This window comes from Mustela nigripes, chromosome 9 (genome assembly GCF_022355385.1).
Source record: "Mustela nigripes isolate SB6536 chromosome 9, MUSNIG.SB6536, whole genome shotgun sequence".
Classification (NCBI taxonomy): domain Eukaryota; kingdom Metazoa; phylum Chordata; class Mammalia; order Carnivora; family Mustelidae; genus Mustela; species Mustela nigripes.
Genome location: NC_081565.1, coordinates 12,688,019 through 12,705,199, shown reverse-complemented (window position 1 = coordinate 12,705,199; position 17,181 = coordinate 12,688,019). Strand labels below are relative to the sequence as shown.

Sequence of the window (17,181 nt, the reverse complement as noted above, 5' to 3'; positions counted from 1 at the left end):
CAGAGCCGGGAGTCAGGTCCTGTCTTGAGGCGGTGGCAGACCTATAAGCAGGCAAGGGCACTGAGATCAGGAACCTCGGGGGTGTGGTGTGCAGGACTGGAGGCCGGGGAGGAGGCCAGCAGTGCAGAGGCCTGGACGCCACTTCCCAGCTCCCTGTGAGCCTTGGGCGTCCATTCATTCAAGCTGCTGAGCGAGACAAAGCAGTTTTGGTAGAGTTCAGTTCAGGCTGAGAGGGAGCCCGGCACCTCTCCATCCCAGGCTGGGCCAACTCCAGCCCCCCATAGTCGAGCCCCCGTCTGCTCAGAGCTCTCTTTACCCCACCCCTACAACCTCCTCTCCAAAGCCCACCTGACCTACCACATTGTGCTTTCTAAGGAGCCGGCTTCCGGGGAGGGGCCAGGGAGAGGCTGGGGCACTGGGGGGAGGGTACAGCCTGCCTCTGCAGGTGCAGACCTTCCCTGCCTGAGTCACACCTCCTCTGATTCCTTGTTTTTGCCAGGAACAGCAGCCCCCGCCTGCCAGTCAGACAAAGGTGGCAGCAGGAGGCTGGGCGGGGTAGGGGTGGGGGTGGGGGGGAAGGCTTCACTAGGTCCCCATTCTGGTTGTCAGTCTGGGGAGGAACAAGAGGGAAGAGGCTGCAGGAGCCTCTTTGAAGTCAGACCCTTGGATAGCAGAGAGCCACTGCATTGTGGGTTTGGGTTTAGCTAGGGGGAATTTTCTAGAACACTCCAGGCTGCGGCACCCAATGTCCCAAGGTGTAGCTGAACCAGGAACGGATGTGCCGGGCTGCCTGGCCTGGAACTAGCAGCGCCAGCCCCTAGAAGGGAGGTGCTGTGCAGGAGTGGCTGTCCTGGCCGCCCAGTCCCTGAGGTGGCCTCCACCAGGGGCTGCGGCCGGGGCTGTGGTTTGGTGCTGCAGCCAGGCCACTGGTTGCAAGACCAGCCCACTTCTGCAGCCTGTGCACCTCCTCTCCCCTGCCCTGCCTCCCCCTCCCCCTGCAGCCCCGGCTCGTGCTCAGGCTGCCAGGCCCCGGCAGGCTGGCGGGGTTCTTGGTTTGGAGCCGCCTTGGCCGCACTCAACAGCTCTTCTCTTCCCCCTTCTTTCCCTGTGTGTGCTTGTCTCCCTGCAGTCTCATAGATTTCACCCGGTTACCGTCTCCAACCCCCGAAAACAAGGACTTGTTTTTTGTCACAAGGTCCTCCGGGGTCCAGCCCTCACCTGCCCGCAGCTCGAGTTACTCGGAAGCCAACGAGCCTGATCTTCAGATGGCCAATGGTGGCAAGAGCCTGTCTATGGTGGACCTCCAAGATGCCCGCACGCTGGACGGGGAGGCGGGCTCCCCGGCGGGCCCCGACGCCCTCACCGCCGATGGGCAGGCGCCGGCATCACAGCTGGTGGCCGGGTGGCCGGCTCGGGCAGCCCCAGCGAGCCTGGCAGGGCTGGCCACGGTGCGGCGGGCAGGCCAGACGCCGACCACGCCGGGTACCTCCGAGGGCGCCCCAGGCCGGCCCCAGCTACTGGCGCCACTCTCCTTCCAGAACCCCGTGTACCAGATGGCGGCTGGCCTGCCGCTTTCGCCTCGTGGCCTGGGCGACTCGGGCTCTGAGGGCCACAGCTCCTTGAGCTCCCACAGCAACAGTGAGGAGTTGGCAGCTGCTGCCAAGCTGGGAAGTTTCAGCAGCGCCGCTGAGGACCTGGCACGGCGGCCCGGGGAGCTGGCGCGGCGGCAGATGTCACTGACTGAGAAGGGCGGGCAGCCCACAGTGCCGAGGCAGAACAGTGCCGGCCCCCAGCGGAGAATCGACCAGCCGCCGCCGCCGCCCCCGCCGCCACCTCCCGCGCCCCGCGGCCGGACGCCACCCACCCTGCTGAGCACCCTGCAGTACCCGCGGCCCTCGAGTGGAACCCTGGCGTCGGCCTCGCCTGATTGGGCTGGCCCCGGAGCCCGGCTTCGGCAGCCCTCATCCTCGTCCAAGGGTGACAGCCCGGAGCTGAAGCCTCGTGCAGTGCACAAGCAGGTCAGTGGTGCTGTCCAAGGGCAGGCTGTGCTCTCGGGCTGCTGGGCCGTCATACCCCACCCGTGTTGTGCTGCTCCTCCTGGTCATTTCACCTGTCCTCAGCTGCCATCCCATGCTGAGCAAGGCCACACGTGGCCCCATCCCACCAGCCTGCCACGCATACCACCTCTCCTCTCTCCCGAGGCCCACCGGTCCCTGCCGGAATCCTTGACCAGGAACAGTGTGGCCTTGGGGTCTCTCTGCCAGTTCTCCCAGGGGCAGCTGGGGTCAGGGAGAGAGGGGAGGGGTCCATCCATCTCCAGTTCCGGGCCCCACCCAGGTTAGGACCAGACCCCCAGCACCCCCACCTTTGTGCTCTGAGCTGGCCTCCAGGACTTTCGTGTCACCCTGGGGCCACACACAGTACGTGGGACAGATGTGCTCTGGGTTGAATGCCCGCCCACCCGCCGGGCCGAGCTCACTTGCTCTCACCTGGGTGGCAGAGAGGGGCACTCAGGCCACCTGGGCTCCTGACTCTGCCCAGGCTGCCATCAGGAGTGGGAATTCCTGAGTCGGGGACTGTATCAGTAACTGTCTGGCCGGTTGGAGGTCCCCTACCCTTGCAATGTCCCTGAGCCACTTGTCCCTGTGACTCACCTGGTGGCCCCCTCCTTGCCTCCCTCCAGACCCTCACAGCTGTGTTTCATTGTAGGGCCCTTCACCTGTGAGCCCCAATGCCCTGGACCGCACAGCCGCTTGGCTCTTGACCATGAACGCGCAGTTGTTAGAAGACGAGGGCCTGGGCCCAGACCCCCCCCACAGGGATAGGCTAAGGAGTAAGGAGGAGCTCAGCCAAGCAGAAAAGGTAAAGCCGGACCCTGGCATTTCGGGGTAGGGCGGGGCTGCCTGCCTATGGCCACTGGCAACGTTCTCTCCCCTCGAGCCCTGAATGAGAGGTACTGCTTGTTCCCTGCGTGTGGCCAGTCCCCTCTCCACCCCTGGTCCTCCATACAGACATCAGCCGTGGACTCTGGAAAAAGAGCAGCAAGAGGAATTTTGCTTAGAGCTAAGAATTCCTGTACCGGCTGCACGTGAGGCTCGGCTGGAGATTGTACAGAATCCAGATTCTGGTTCCTAGTCCTCAGACCTCTGGGAACCCCTTCCCTGAGTGACCAGGCCACCGAGCTTCTGCGAGGCTGGGACTTGCGGGCTGGGAGTGCCAGAGAGGCACATGGAGACCGTCATAGGGAGTTTCGTGCATGAGGGGGCAGAGAGGTGTGGTTCCCCGAGACAGTGGGGAGGGCTGTCCCCAACCAGGCCCCCCACTCTGGGTTTGCACCTATCCAGAGCCTGGCTCTTACCCAGTTCCTGTCTCCACCAGGACATGAGAGAGAAAGAGCCAGGTAAAGGGTCCAACTGCTACTGAGAGGTTTTCTTCCCGCTGGGGGGAAAACAGTTCTGAAATACCCAGACTCCACCCACCACACACATCTAGCAATTAGTGGGGCGGTGGGGGGGCTTCTGTCCTCCCAAATTCTGCCCGTTGTCATGGCAACTGCCGTGGTTCCACGGCTGGTTCTTGTGTCCTCCTGCGGGCCAGAGCCCAGAAGACGCAGGACCCAGCGCAGAGCCACCTCAGAATGGCAGCCACTTCTTCCACTCCCCTAGATGCCCTTGCCTCAGCCCTAGGAAAGCCTTTAGCAGCCTCTCAGGCGAGGGCACGGAGGTCAGGGGGGCAGCTCTCCCTCCCCTGGCCTAGGGTGACGTTCACGTCCATCCTGCATTCCGCCACCCTCCACCATCCCCTTAGTCCACTGCATCCACCTGCTTTCACCATAATTACGTGAAGGGGGCAGGGCGACACGGGGCTCGGTGCTCCAAGAGCCAGAGTTCGGTTGGGCAGCAAGTTGGGCCAGCCTTAGCCCTGACTCCCTTTGTGAGCCTGGGGCTGGGCTATTGCACCTCTCGGAGACCCAGAGTCCCGTTTGTGACTTGCACAGGTCAGGCTGCAGCTGGAGTGCCCTCTTTCCTTGCCATTCCGTGGCTGAACGAGCTACTGCTTCTCTTATCCTCTCTGCTGCTAACCCCCACAGGCAGATCCGGGGGAGACCTTTTTCTCTCGAGCTTCCTGGAGACGTGGCACTGCCTCTGTCAGGAAGGATGCTCTCTATCCGGCTCTGGTGGCTGAGCAACACTTGGGACGGGCCGGGGTCATCTGTCCTGCAGCCAGGCTCTCCTGTGGGTCCAGCTTTGCTTCAGGAGCTTAGCTTGGGCTGGGGCTGGGCCTCTGACCAGCATCTGGACTTGCTGCCTTCCCAACTTTCAGGTGGTCCTTTGCCAAAGTCCTAGGCTTGCATTGCCTAGGACTCCAGGAGAGGCTCCCCCTGCCTCCCCAGTCCCATATTGTCGCAGCACCCTGGCCCCCAACCCCTTGGTGTCAACCCCACCTTACCTTTAGCCTCTCTGCCCCCTCACTTCCCCATGCCACTGCCCTTGCTTTATGGTCGAGTAGAGGCTGGGAGGCTAGGGTCTCACCCCACGGGTCAGTCCCCATGGGATTGGAGAACCTTCTGAGGCCTTGGTTCCCCCTCCTATGGAGTCCCTATCTCTCAGGGCACTGTCAGATCTCAATATATTCAAAAGTGTGTTTTAACATTTGTTTATTATTTTTAAAAAACTCAGTGCTCTAGTTCAATCCTTGCTTCTGAGATTTTAGGTTTGAATCTTCATTCCCTCATAGCTGTAAGATCAGGCTGCAGGGGTGGGAGTTAGGAGGGGAGGAGCCCTGGGCGGGGACAGGCTTGGAGTCTCACCCTGGCCCTTCTGGCTGGGCCCCGAAGGCATCTCCTCACTGTGTCCAGTGGGCTGAGGTGGTGAAGACCGCTGGTACATCCCGAACTGGGCTCCCTCCCACCCTGCGCTCCTGCTCGGGCTCACGAGGCTGTGTTCTCTGTCCTGGGTGCTGTGCCCGTGGCACGCTGCCCTCCTGGTAGGACCTGGCGGTGCTGCAGGACAAGCTGCGAATCTCTACCAAGAAGCTGGAAGAGTATGAGACCCTGTTCAAGTGCCAGGAGGAGACGACGCAGAAGCTGGTGCTAGAGTACCAGGCGCGGCTGGAGGAGGGTGAGGAGAGGCTCCGGCGGCAGCAGGAGGACAAGGACATCCAGATGAAGGGCATCATCAGCAGGTGAGGACAGCCTTCTCCTGCTCTGGGCCAATTCTGGTCCCACTCCCCACCCCCACTCACACACACAGTGGGCAGACCTTTGCACCACCCTCCTGAAGGGAGGAAGGGCTGATCAGCTGCAGGGGGAGATGGGAGTGGAAGGAGGAGAGTGTCCCAGGGGACAGGGACAGTGTGGCACAGGCCTGGAGGTGGGAAGCAGCCTGGGGCGTGGGGAGCCCCGCCATCAGTGTGTACTGATGGTAGAATGCAGAGTTGGATCCAGCAGGAGGTCAGCCAAGGCCAGCTGACATGGCCTGTGACTCCTGGAAGGAGTCCTGTGCTCTTGGGGAGCACTGTCAGGGGAGGTGGGATTGGAGGTGCCAGGAAACACAGTGAGGACCCAACTCAGGGCAGGAAAAGTGGGGATAAGTCAGTTACATTCAGTGGGTGAAGGAGAAGGAGGCAGAATGACCCCAGATTTCTACCAAGAGCATCGGGGTGTCTCTCGGTGCCAGTTGCTGAGATTAGGGTCCTTGGGAGTTTAGGCATCCCAACCATGCCAGTTTGGGATCTATTGAGTTGGAAGGTGAGGGATCCAGCAAAGATCTCCGTTGGCTTCGATGCTGACTCTCATCTCTGTTGATGGCTTGGATATCACATGCTGTCTCTCTCTGTCTGCACCCATGGGTGGGGCGGGTACACCCTCGTTCGTGTCTGTAGGTGGGGAGTGCAGTGAAGGTGTAACATCCTGGCCGTCCCATGGTGTCCCAGTCGTGATGTTCACTTCTTCACGACAGTAATAGGTTGAGGAGGACACGCTGTGGGTTTTGCAGCTTGTTTGTTTGCATGATTCAAGTCTGTCATCTGGACAGGCTTTGCAGGCCTGCCAGAGCCAGGACGGTTCTCCCCCACCGCCCCTCTTCATCCACTATAGTAACCCTTCCCAGGTGCTTCCTCTTTAGGCTGCCTGTTTCTCTGCTCCTAATTATTGTTTGCTTCGCTTACCTGTGGGTTTGTTCATTGTTAAATGGTTAGCATGAGCAGAGGGCCTATAACTGGGCTGGCTAGAAATCCACCGATCACTTGACAGCCAGCTCTGTTCTCCGCTCTCTTCATGTGTGTGGTTTCAAGAATGGAAATGCTTCTCAAACTAACCACCACCTCCTCATCCTTTCTCTTCTCTGAAGGCTGCGTGGTCTCTGAATTCAGTGGCTTGCTTAATACATTTATTTCTACTAACCCATCCCGCTGTTCTTCCTCCCTAATGGAAATGTTGCTTATCGATTTTGTTGGTAGCATGGTTTGAATTCTCCTATGTTCTTACTAGTTTTTTGCCTACTTGTTAAGTGCTCATTGTTCTATTACTTACTGAGAAAAGAATATTGAAGGTTTTAATCGTAATTGTGGATTTGTGTATTTCTTTTTTCTTTCATTTTTGCTTCATGTACACTGAAACTCTGCATCCACATCTAGGATTGTTATGTGCTGGTGATGAACTGGCATCTTTATTGTTATAAAATCACCTTCTTTATCTCTCATAATACTTTGGGATCTACTTTGATGTTGATTTTAGATATACCAACTTTATTCTGATTAGTATTAGCCTTGGAACCAATCTGTGTCTTTCTATATAAATAAGTTTCTTTTGTAGACACCTTTTCAGTTTTTGCTTTTTGTCTAATCTGGCAGTTATTTTGCCTTTTAATTGGAGTGTTTAGACCATTTATATTTAATGTAATAATCAATGTAATTGGGTTTAAATCTCTATCTTGCTACTGTTTTCTATTCCTACCATCTGTTCTGTTCCTTTTTTTCTGCATTCTTTTGGATTGAGCATTTTTATAATTGTATTTTATTTCTTACTGGCTTATTAGCTATATCTCTGTCACTTTAGGGCAAGAGTTGGTGACTTCCCATAAAGGGGCAGATAATAAATATTTTAGGCCTTGCAAGACCATATGGCCTCTGTAAGTGTTCAGCCACGCTATTTGAGCAGAACTGTGCGTGTGGTGTGGCTATTTAAAAAAACAGGCAGTGGGCCCAGTTGGGCCCTGTCCGACTATAATAGTAGGGATTCTGTCATTACTTTTGTTCCTTTGTATTTAAACTGTCTTTATTCTCTGGCTTTTTTAAGATTTTTTTTTTTTTATTGTTGATTGCTGATAATTTGATTATGATGATCCTTGGCATGGTTTTCTTCATGTTTCTTGGGTTTGAGCTCTTGAATCTGTAGGTATGCCATCCTTCCTCTAGGAATCCCATCCCGTATACATTAGGCTGCTTTATATTATCCCACATTACTCTGAAGCTCCAGTGTGTTCTTTTTAAACTTTTTTTAAAAGACTTTATATATTTATTTGACAAAGTGAGAGAGAGAGAGATCACATGTAGGCAGAGGTAGGCAGTGGGAGACCGGGAAGCAGGCTCCCCGCAGAGTGGAAAGCCTCATGCAGGGCTGGATACGGGACTGGATGCGGGGCTCTATCCCAGCACCCTGAGACCCTGACCTGAGCCAAAGGCAGAGATGTGACCCACTGAGCCACCCAGGTGCCCCCTTTTTATACTTTTTCCCCTCCATTGTATATCAGGAGATTTCTATCCCTGGGTCTGCAAGATTAATAATCATTTCTTCTTCAGTGTCTAATCTGTTATTAATCCTACCTAGTATTTTTTCATTTCATTTCAGATACTGTATTTTTCACTTTCAGACTTTCAGCTTGGTTTAAATTCTGTCCATTTCTCTTCTCATCATACTTAGGCTTTCCTCTGTATCTTCTCAAACACGTGGAATATATTTACAATGGCTGTTTCAACGTCTACTAATTCTGTCGTCTGTGACATTTCTGAGTCTGTTTTTATTAATTTTCTTCCTGGTTATTGATTCTATTTTTCTCTTTCTCTTACGCTTGGTGATTTCTGGTTGGATGCCAGACATTGTGACTTTTATGTAGGTGTGGGATATTTTGTGTTCTTTTAAATATTTCTGAGGCTTTGTTCTGGGACACAATGAGGTTATTTGGAATTAGTTTGATTCGTTGGAGGCTTACGTTTAAGCTTTGTTGGGGTGGGTCTGGACAGCCTCTAATTTAACCTAACCTGGCTCCACTTTCCTTCTGGGGAGTCTACTTTATGTCCCCGTGTTAGTATGTCTTTCTACTCTGCCAGGTAGGAGTGTGAGCTCTCCTTGGGGTTGTTTATTCTAATGTTCCCGTGGTTCCTGCCCCAGCCTGGCTGTGTTCTCACAGGCCTGCAGACCCATCCCCAGCTGAAGAATCAAGGGGAACTCTCAGGAGATACGTGGACTTTTCCCTGTGTCTTCTTCTTGGGCACTGCTTCCCTGGCTCTCCTCAGCTCCATGACATTACTTCCCTTTTGTTGGACCTGGACACTCCAGGCCGTGAGCGGGGCTCAGCTCACGCATTCCCTTTCCTTAGGACGCACTGCCTGTTGATCATAGCCGGGAAGCCTTTTTTTTTTTTTTCCATATTTTCATTTGGATTTCTAGTTTCTTAGTATTATTGTTTGATGGCAGGAGGGTAAACCCAGTCCCTGTTTTCCCACCAGCTGGAAGCCCATGTCTCTCTCCCCTAGTGTAATTTCCCTTCGGATTGACGCCATTCGGTGCCCCTCTGCTCCCTGGTCTTCCCTCCCTACTTCCTACAGGATTTACTCAGTGTCTGATCTTACTGTGACAAGGAACCCCCCCTTGGTGTGGCCCTTCACCCCTTCCTCCTGGTCAGTGCTCCCTGACTGCTAATCCTGTTGACTTCGCACAAGGCCCCATGGGTACTTGCCCTAGCACAGTTGACCTCCCCGTGCTCCTTCTGCATCAGGGGCTCCCCCGAGGGTTAGGTTACAGCTCTGCAGGCCTGGAGAAGTTGTGCAGGTAGCAATGGGCACGAAGCCCTGGGAGCAGGTGAGCTTGTCTGAAAAGAGCGTGGGGAACAAGAACAACGGGCACTGGGACTGACCCCGCAGGGCCCTGACATGCTGGGGGCAGGGGCAACAGGCATCGGCAGAGTAGTGGCCTGCCAGCTAGGAGGCAGACCCAGAGAGTGTGGAGTCCAGAAACTAATGCAAGAGAGTCAGAAGGTAGGTATGAGCCACTGTGACTGACAGGTGCACCACGAGGTGAGGCCAGGAGGGGTTTCAGGGAAGGAGCAGCTGGTGACAGACACACACGTGCCTTAGCTCTGGGCTTCTGCACACGGCATTCCTCCCGTCTCCCCCACTCGTTACCGCACCTTCAGACCCTGTTGATACCCCACCCCACCCTCCAGGACAGTTACCTACTCCCTGTTCTCGTTCCCATGGCCTCCAGGCCTCCCGTGCGGGGCATGGCTGGTGTCTGCCTGTCTGTATCCCTGCCACCTTGTAACTTTTTGAGTGATGGAGATCTCTATTCATCTCACTATGTCGAGTGTCGCACCCGTCTTAGCGTAGTCTTGGTGAATGTGGGTGGGTGGAGAAAGCCCTAGAGCCCTGCAGAGTTTTAATCCTCCCCCTATGCCATAGATTGGATCTTCTGACACTACACCCCCTGCCTTGCTCTGGGGGGCGGTGAAGATCTAACCCTCTCCTCACCTACTGTGGCTCCTGGAAGAACATCCAGAAATGGGCACCTCCAAGGGCTTCTGGGGAATTTGGGAACAGAGTCTGGAGCAGGTTAAGTATAAGAAGGAACAGACCCATCTCTTGTCAGTGGTTGGAGGCCCGCTGAACGGGCTCTTCTAGTATGTGCCCTCTGTGCCCGTGTGATGGCTTCTTCCCACAAGCCCCCTCCCCCCGCCCCACCTCCTTAGCTGCTCCCTTGAGTGCCAGCTGGACTGTCCTTCTGTCTGGTCACAGGCTGATGTCAGTGGAGGAGGAGCTGAAGAAGGACCATGCTGAGATGCAAGCAGCGGTAGACTCCAAACAGAAGATCATCGACGCCCAGGTGGGTTCTGGCCCTTTGGTCAGCCAGAGGTGTTGAAGGACCTGGGGGAAGGAGCGGGCTGATTTGGACATCTCCTCGCCCCCAGTCATACCCCCACTGTAAAAGCTGAGGAGGGACAGGAGGCCAGGCTCTCTGATCTGAGAAGTCCGGCTTCGGGGTCTCAGTGGATCACAAGCTCACTAGCACAGGCTCTGGAAAGGGTGGGGCACCTCCTGCCCTACTGGGGTGACTTGGTGGGTACTGACCCAAGAGTGGAAGCTTTCAGGAGGGGACTGGGGACGGCATGGAGTGACAGCAGGCTGGGCAGACAGAGCAGAGGGGCTCTAGTTCAGAACTGTGGCTTCCCGGGGGACTGAGAGAGCAGGCCCAGAAGACACTCTGGCCTCCGTTCGCCTTCCCTGCACTCCTCCCCCTCACTCACCCAGGAACAGGGCCAGGCCTTGCTCAGATTCTGAGCAGCACGGACCAGCCAGGAGCTGTGACCTCTGTGTCACTTACACGCATGTGAGCGAGGGCACAGACCTCGTACCCTTGTACCTGGTGGACAACACCACTGTGCCGCTCTGGGGAGAAGCAGTGATGTGAGAGACCCAGGAAGGCTGGCTTAAGGTCTCGGGCCACGGCACTGAGGCCGCCTGCTCCCCGGCCTCCTCCCCACACACCCACGGCCCCATGACCTCAGCCCCTTTCCCGCCCTTCACACGCCCTGGGCTCCCGGTCCTCCCCACCGTCAGCCCTGGGAAGACCCCTGTCCCAGCACAGCCCCCTGCGGCCCCAACTGATGCCCTCTTTGCCCCCAGGAGAAGCGCATCGCCTCGCTGGACGCCGCCAACGCCCGCCTCATGAGCGCCCTGACGCAGCTGAAAGAGAGGTACAGCATGCAAGCCCGTAACGGCGTCTCCCCCACCAACCCCACCAAATTGCAGATTACCGAGAACGGCGAGTTCCGAAACAGCAGCCACTGTTAACCTGCCCGAGGAGGGAGGACTGTGGTGGCGCAGGGCAGACCTCAGCCCGGGGAGCCCCAGCGCGGGGGCGGGAGGCCCAGGCTCCCCCCCCTTTCCCTCCACCTGCGGTCCAGGAGGTGCCACGGAGGGAGCCTCGACAGACTGACGCGGCGCGGGCCTGCTCCCCTCTCTTCTGGCCCGAGAAGCGAGTTCGGTGCAGGCCAAGGAGACTGCACGCTGTTGAGGGGATGGCCTGGTGGGAGCAGGGGCCTGCCAAAATATGTCTCTGTTGGTTATTGAATTTGGTGTGTGTCACCTTTCTTTCTTGACCTGGCCAAGTGCATGTAGCCCCTACACCCTCCCTCGGGAGGGAGCAGTGCAGAGGGGAGCACCGCAGAGGTGGAGGACTGAAGAGGCGGGGGCCCCCGGCCCCGGCCCCTGCCCTGGGGGACTTGCCCATTGCTTCCTGGTCGCTTCCCCGGGCTGCCGGGCCAGTTGGCAGGCAGGGAGAGGGTGGGAGGGATGGAGCCATCAGAGTTCCTGTCCCCACAGGGCTCCGCCCTCAGCACCTGCCCCTGCATGCAGTCCTTCCGGGGACCCTTCCTGGCTGTGAGGAACCGAGGACTTCCCATGTACCTGTCCCCAGACTCCCTAAATCGCCCCCCCGCCATTCATGTTGCCAAATAGACACAGTGAGGATCCTGGCTTGCTCTTCTGGGCCCTCATCTCTGTGGAGAGGATCCAGAGCCTCCCTCACTTGCCCCCCTGGGCCCAGGTTGACCCTCCGGGCCTCCCCAAAGCCAAAGATCTGGGCGGAGCCGGCCCAGATGGCCCTGTGCCTGGTACCCGCCCTCCTCCCGGGGCTGGCGCGCCAGGACGTGGTGGCCGCGCGGGGAGTGGCCAGCTGGTGCTCACCCCAAAAGAAAGGCCGACCTTCCCTGATGGATGGTGGAAAGAAAGTCTGATGCCAGCAGGCCCTGAGAAGGTGGATAACTGTGATTTTTTTTCCTTTCACAGTATGCATTAGAAACAAAAGCCCGCTTGCTCGCTTGCTGGAACACAGGGGCCTTTTAAATTGAGCGTGCGCACTGCATGGGAAATAGCAGCCCTGGAGGATGTTAGCCTTGCTCCCTCTCCAAGACAGCAGCGGCCTGCACCAGGCCCCGTGTGTGCGGCTGGCTCCCTCCTCACCCTTCCCGGGCCCCCAGCCGAGGACCCAGGCGCTGCAGACAGGACAGGGGCACGGCTGGGGCTGGCTTTCCCCAGCTCTAGGCTGTTCTGTGGCTTCTCAGCCCTCCCTGCTCCCCCCTCTTGCGGGACATAGGTGGGCAGGGGCTTGGGTCTCTCGGTCCCTCCTGTCCCTGCCCCCAGCCCTGGGTAAACTCGGGCCAGAGCTGGTTGTTTGCCCAGCCGCAGGGCCGCGGAGCCACCCCCTCCGCCTCAACCTCGGGAAGCCGGGGAGACCCTCGGAAAGAGCCTGAGCCCTTCCCGGCCCTGGGACTGGAGGCCTGCCGCTGCCAGGGGCCGAGGTCCCCGCAGAGCCCGCCGGGTCGGGGAGTGCGGGAAGGGTGGCCCAGATCGTGCAGCACCCCGTCCTGGCCCGTGTCCCTGGAGGGGCCTCTCAGATGCAGCCTGCAGTTCGGTGTGGCCAGAGATCGGCCGGTGAGGAGAGGGCAGGCCCCCCAAGGGTCACAGACCTCAGGAAGGAAGGCCGTGGGGGCTCTGGCGCTGCCCCCACTCTTGCCCACACAGGCAGGGCCTAGCCCCAGTGACGTCCTCTGGTTGGGTCTCCTCCCCTCTTCCCCCCACCCCTCTCCCACCAATGCCTCGATGCCTCGAAGAGCAACCTCGGACTGAGCGCCTCTTAGCAATACGGGGGAGGTTCCCGGGGCCCCGGGTGGAGGAGGCCAGCGCGGGTCTGGTGCTGGCGGCCCTTGGCGTGGGTTGTGAGCTCTCAGGCCGAGAGCCTTATTTACTTAGTGCAAAAACTGTAAAAGTGTACAGACTCTTCACAGATTTTTATCTGAATTGCAAGTCTGACAATTTTTGTAAATGTTCTTGGTGTTCGACTGTAATGTAACTATTTCACCTAATGGTTGTACATAGTCTTTAGTCCTGGTGCTGCCGAGGGCTGCCCGGGACCGCTGCTCTCCGATGGTGTGTATTTTATTTTTTAATCTAGAGAACAGTATTGGGCAGGAAGAAGAGGTTTGGGATCGGGTGTTGGGGTTTCCCTACCCGCAGCATGCACTTGCTGGCTTCGCAGCGTGCGGTCTGGATGGGTTGCTGGGGACATGCACCCTGACGGGACCAGCAAAGTGGCTTCTGTCCCAGCCACGCAGAACCCTTGTCCCAAGGTTGGGCCGGTTTGTCTGAGGGCCAGAGGGAAGGGGAGGGAGGGAAGGCAGGCCCTGCTCTGGTAAGGTAAGGCCCCAGGCCCAGTGGGGCCCCAGGCCCAGAGTCTGCCAGAGACAGCTAGCGCTCCTCCCCTGCCAACACAGAGAGGCCTGACTTTTTTGCTTAACTCTTACGTTTAGGGTGAAGGAAACTGCCAAACTTCCTATAAGTGAAGACTTTTTTCCGACTGCCCAGAAAGGGGGGTGGGGAACCAAGACCAGAGCTCCACCCCCCCTCCCCCCAGAGCATCTGCCCCGGGGTACGCCTCTCTCCCTGCCCCCCGCCCATCCGCGGAAGGCAGGCTGTCCAGGGAAACAGACCCTCTTTTCTATACCTTTGGCCCCAAAGCCACCCCCAGCCCCACACCACCTCCTTGTTCCCCCTTTTGTAAGTATGTGAAAAAGAAAAAAATGCAAACGTCGGAGTCTTGGCTGGAGGTCCTCCTTCCGGCTGTGACTTTTAACCATGTAATAATGTACAGAGAAAGTTGTTGGTGTTCTACAACTGTGTGGCTGTGCAATTTCTGTACATTTGCAATTAGAAATATTAAAGATTTATTTAGCTATTTTAAGCCTGACTCCCCTCCCTTCAGCTGTGTCTCAGGAGATTTTCCAGGGGTGACTCTTGAGTTGCGGGCTTTACCGAGGGGCGGCAGCGCGGGGTTCACCCTGGCAGTAGTCGTGGACGGGGAGACTCCCAGAGCACGGGGAGCGCGTGCTTACCGAGTGAACGCCACCTCCAGCAGGTGGGGTCTCTCCGCTTAGGGAGCGGACTGGTGCCATCTGCAGGGCCCTTCCTGCCCCAAGAAGCTCCAAAGAGAGTTCTTTGCTGGTCCCACGGGGACGGCATGGCTCCTGCACATCCTGTGGCAGACACCATCTCCTGCCTCGCTCGGATGCTTTCTCCAGGGGAGGGGCAGGAGTTTGGTCTGTGTCACCAGCAGGTCAAGGCTAAGCGGCTAAACCAAGCTTCCAGTGGCTGGAAGGCCGAAACGCATGTGGCTCTCAATGAGCCGGACCCGTTTGCAAGGCCCCACCCAGGGTCTCTGAAACCAAGCAGCCCCCAGACCCCTTCGGCTGCACCCATGCAGGTGGAGGGGGGGCATTGCAGCCAGGGGCTGACTCAGCAGGAGCCAGGCCCTGCCCAGTAACCCCAAGGGGTCAGTGCCGTCCTGTTCACACCTGGCTGAGAGGGGGCATGGCCAGGCCTCAGTCCATCCCCTCGGAAGGGGGGCCAGATACAACAGGGGGCAGGGATGTGTCTCATCAGATCCCCAATGGAGACTTCCCGTCTGTCACCTGCACAGGTGTCTGGCTCCTGCCAGGGACTTGGACCCCGGCTGTCCAGCATTCCCAGAGAGAAACCCCAGGGCCTGTGCTTGTCTTTGAAAACAGTGGGAGGCCTGGTTTGAGAACAGCGTGGCACAGTGTAGCAGAACCCCATGTCACTGCCCACCTATACCAGCCCGCCCGTGTTCCTCTCGGCCGTGGGTGCCTCCAAACCCAGGGGCTTCGTGTGGGGGAGGGGCTGCCTCCCACCTCCCAGACGTCTGCTGCTCCTGGCTTGGCCCCTGCCCCACACCACTGCGTGCCTGCCCAGCACCCCTCAGACTCTGCCCCTCCACCATGCCTCCGGCCATCAGCCTAGGTCTCCACAGCCCTCTGGTCTCCTGTGAAGACCCCTCCCCATTGTCTACATTAGTACCCCGGCCTTAGACCCCCTTCCCTCCCAGGTGTCTTTGCTGTGTCTTTGCTGCCTTCGCCACCCAGCTTAGCCCCTGCGGTCTCTTCTCCCGGGCCCCCTTTCTGGCAATCTCCTTTGATCACGTCAGCCCTGAGTCTACCCATGACCTATGCTCTCTGGGTGGCTGAGCACAGCAGACGAAAACCACCCCAGTTCGCACCAAGCCCCTGTGGGTTCCTGTGTCCCTCCCCTCTTTTCCTATCTCCCAGCCAGACGCCCTGCCTGCTCAGAGGGCCATCCTGCCCGCAGGGTGAAGGCTCCATCGCTGACCCTCTGACCCTTCCCGGGCTCAGCCTCCCTCCCAGCCCTCACTGCCTGCAGCCACAAGGAAGGAGGAGACCCTCTTCCTGAGGCAGCCCCTGGCCAGGGCCCTACCCTCCACCGCCTGCATCGCTCCTAAAACCAGACCCACTGCTCTTTCCCACGGCACCAGAAGTGCTCACCTGCTCCAGGCTGGCTTTTCTTCCCAACCCCCTTCAGCCAACCTTTAAGGTGTGCTGCCCCGGGGACCCTGTCTCCACCTTGTCACCTCTGCTCCTCCCCCTGCCCATTTCCACGGGGCTTCACCTCCCACAACCTCTACCGCCTCCTTGCCAAACCCCTGGGCCCCCTTAGAGCCTCCATCCCGCTGTCCTTGGTCCTCAAGATCAAGGACCGCCATTCCTCCGCTGGGCAGGACCACGTAAACACCACAGGATGCAAGAAGTATCTGCAAAGGAGATAAATCATGTTGACAAAGGGCGTCTCTTAACTAACGTCCGGAAGCCATGAACCTCTATGTGTGCAATAAGTAGCATCAAACAGAAAGCAAAAACTGGAAATGCAAAGGAAAAAAAATCAACAGAAACACAATTACCTTCGAGACTAACACACCACTGCTATTGGTTTATTACAGATGAAGAAGACAATAAGAACCCCGAGGCTTTTAATAATTCATAACGTTTAATAAGCAGGGATACCTTATTCTTGCCCCCGAGAGCTTACCTTCTTTCTGAGTATGCTTGGAACATGACCCAAAGTCAACTATATACTGAGACATGAAATCCTCAGAAAGTGCCCAAAGACACAGCTGGGGCCACATTCTGTGCCTCGAAGCAATAAAACTAAAAATCAATAATAAATGTTTAAACAAGAAAAAAAAAAAAGCTACCATCAGGAAGTTTAAAAAAATAAATATTGAATCAATAGAATTAGATTTTTGAAAGAAACGTCTTCTCATTAAAGCGTAAGGACCACAGACATTTATCTCTCTAACTCCCTAAACGCCACCCTGATGGGGAAAGCACTGGAAAGATGGTCAGCAGTGAGTGTGGGAGGAGGCTTAGTAGACAGGAGAATTTGAAAAGCCTTGGCAGATGGAAGCTGAGGAGGGAGACAGACAAATTGGGGTGCGCCGAGCAGCCCCGCCCGACAGGCTGGGGAGTGAGAGGTCCCAGCGTGATGGGAAAAAGGAGAACCAGGCCCCAGCTTCCTCCCCTGCTCTGCACAACCAGGAAATTTCTCTTTGTCGTCTCATCTCCTTGGAAGGAACTGGACATTTCTTCTATGGAGGAATCAAACCAGGCATGCTCCAGACCTGGGGACACGAGGCAGAGCAGAGGGCTCTGTGAGGTATAGGTCTGCGAGCTGGTGGCAGGGGGTAAAGTGAGCTTCTGCCCCCAGTAGTGCTTGCCCCACACTCACCTGCACGGCTCCCAGAATGCCCGGAGCCCATACCCCCAGGCAACCCGACTGGAACATTCTTTGGAAAACTGGCTTTGGAGAAAAGACCCCCAGATGCCCCAATGCCAAGACTGCATCTCTGTCCCAGCATCCCATAGCGTCACCCAGCAATCGACATGTTCTGTGTGCGTGCGTGGGAGTGGGAAGAGCGCCGACATCCCAGGAACGCCCCACCCCCGCCCCCCAGACTAAGGAAAGCTTCCAGTAAGTAAAAGGAACTGGATAGGAATTTCTCTGGGCCTTTGCTTCAATATGGCAATAAAGCCTCGATTT

General features: G+C 57.1%; 1 protein-coding gene across 9 annotated transcripts in view; it reads left to right on the top strand.

Moving 5' to 3' along the window:
• The window catches only part of DAB2IP (DAB2 interacting protein), a 186,078-nt gene extending 172,064 nt beyond the window's left edge, over nucleotides 1-14,014 (top strand). For 7 of the 9 annotated variants that reach the window (XM_059410885.1, XM_059410883.1, XM_059410891.1 and 4 more), the window contains 5 exons: nucleotides 1,130-2,018; nucleotides 2,710-2,862; nucleotides 4,991-5,184; nucleotides 10,012-10,099; nucleotides 10,900-14,014. In XM_059410885.1, the coding sequence (XP_059266868.1) occupies nucleotides 1,130-2,018; nucleotides 2,710-2,862; nucleotides 4,991-5,184; nucleotides 10,012-10,099; nucleotides 10,900-11,067 (1,492 nt within the window). In that variant the 3' untranslated portion in view covers nucleotides 11,068-14,014. The remainder of the gene's footprint in view (nucleotides 1-1,129; nucleotides 2,019-2,709; nucleotides 2,863-4,990; nucleotides 5,185-10,011; nucleotides 10,100-10,899) is intronic. The other 2 variants (XM_059410886.1, XM_059410884.1) reach the window with 2 other exon arrangements.
• Nucleotides 14,015-17,181: the final 3,167 nt, after the last annotated feature.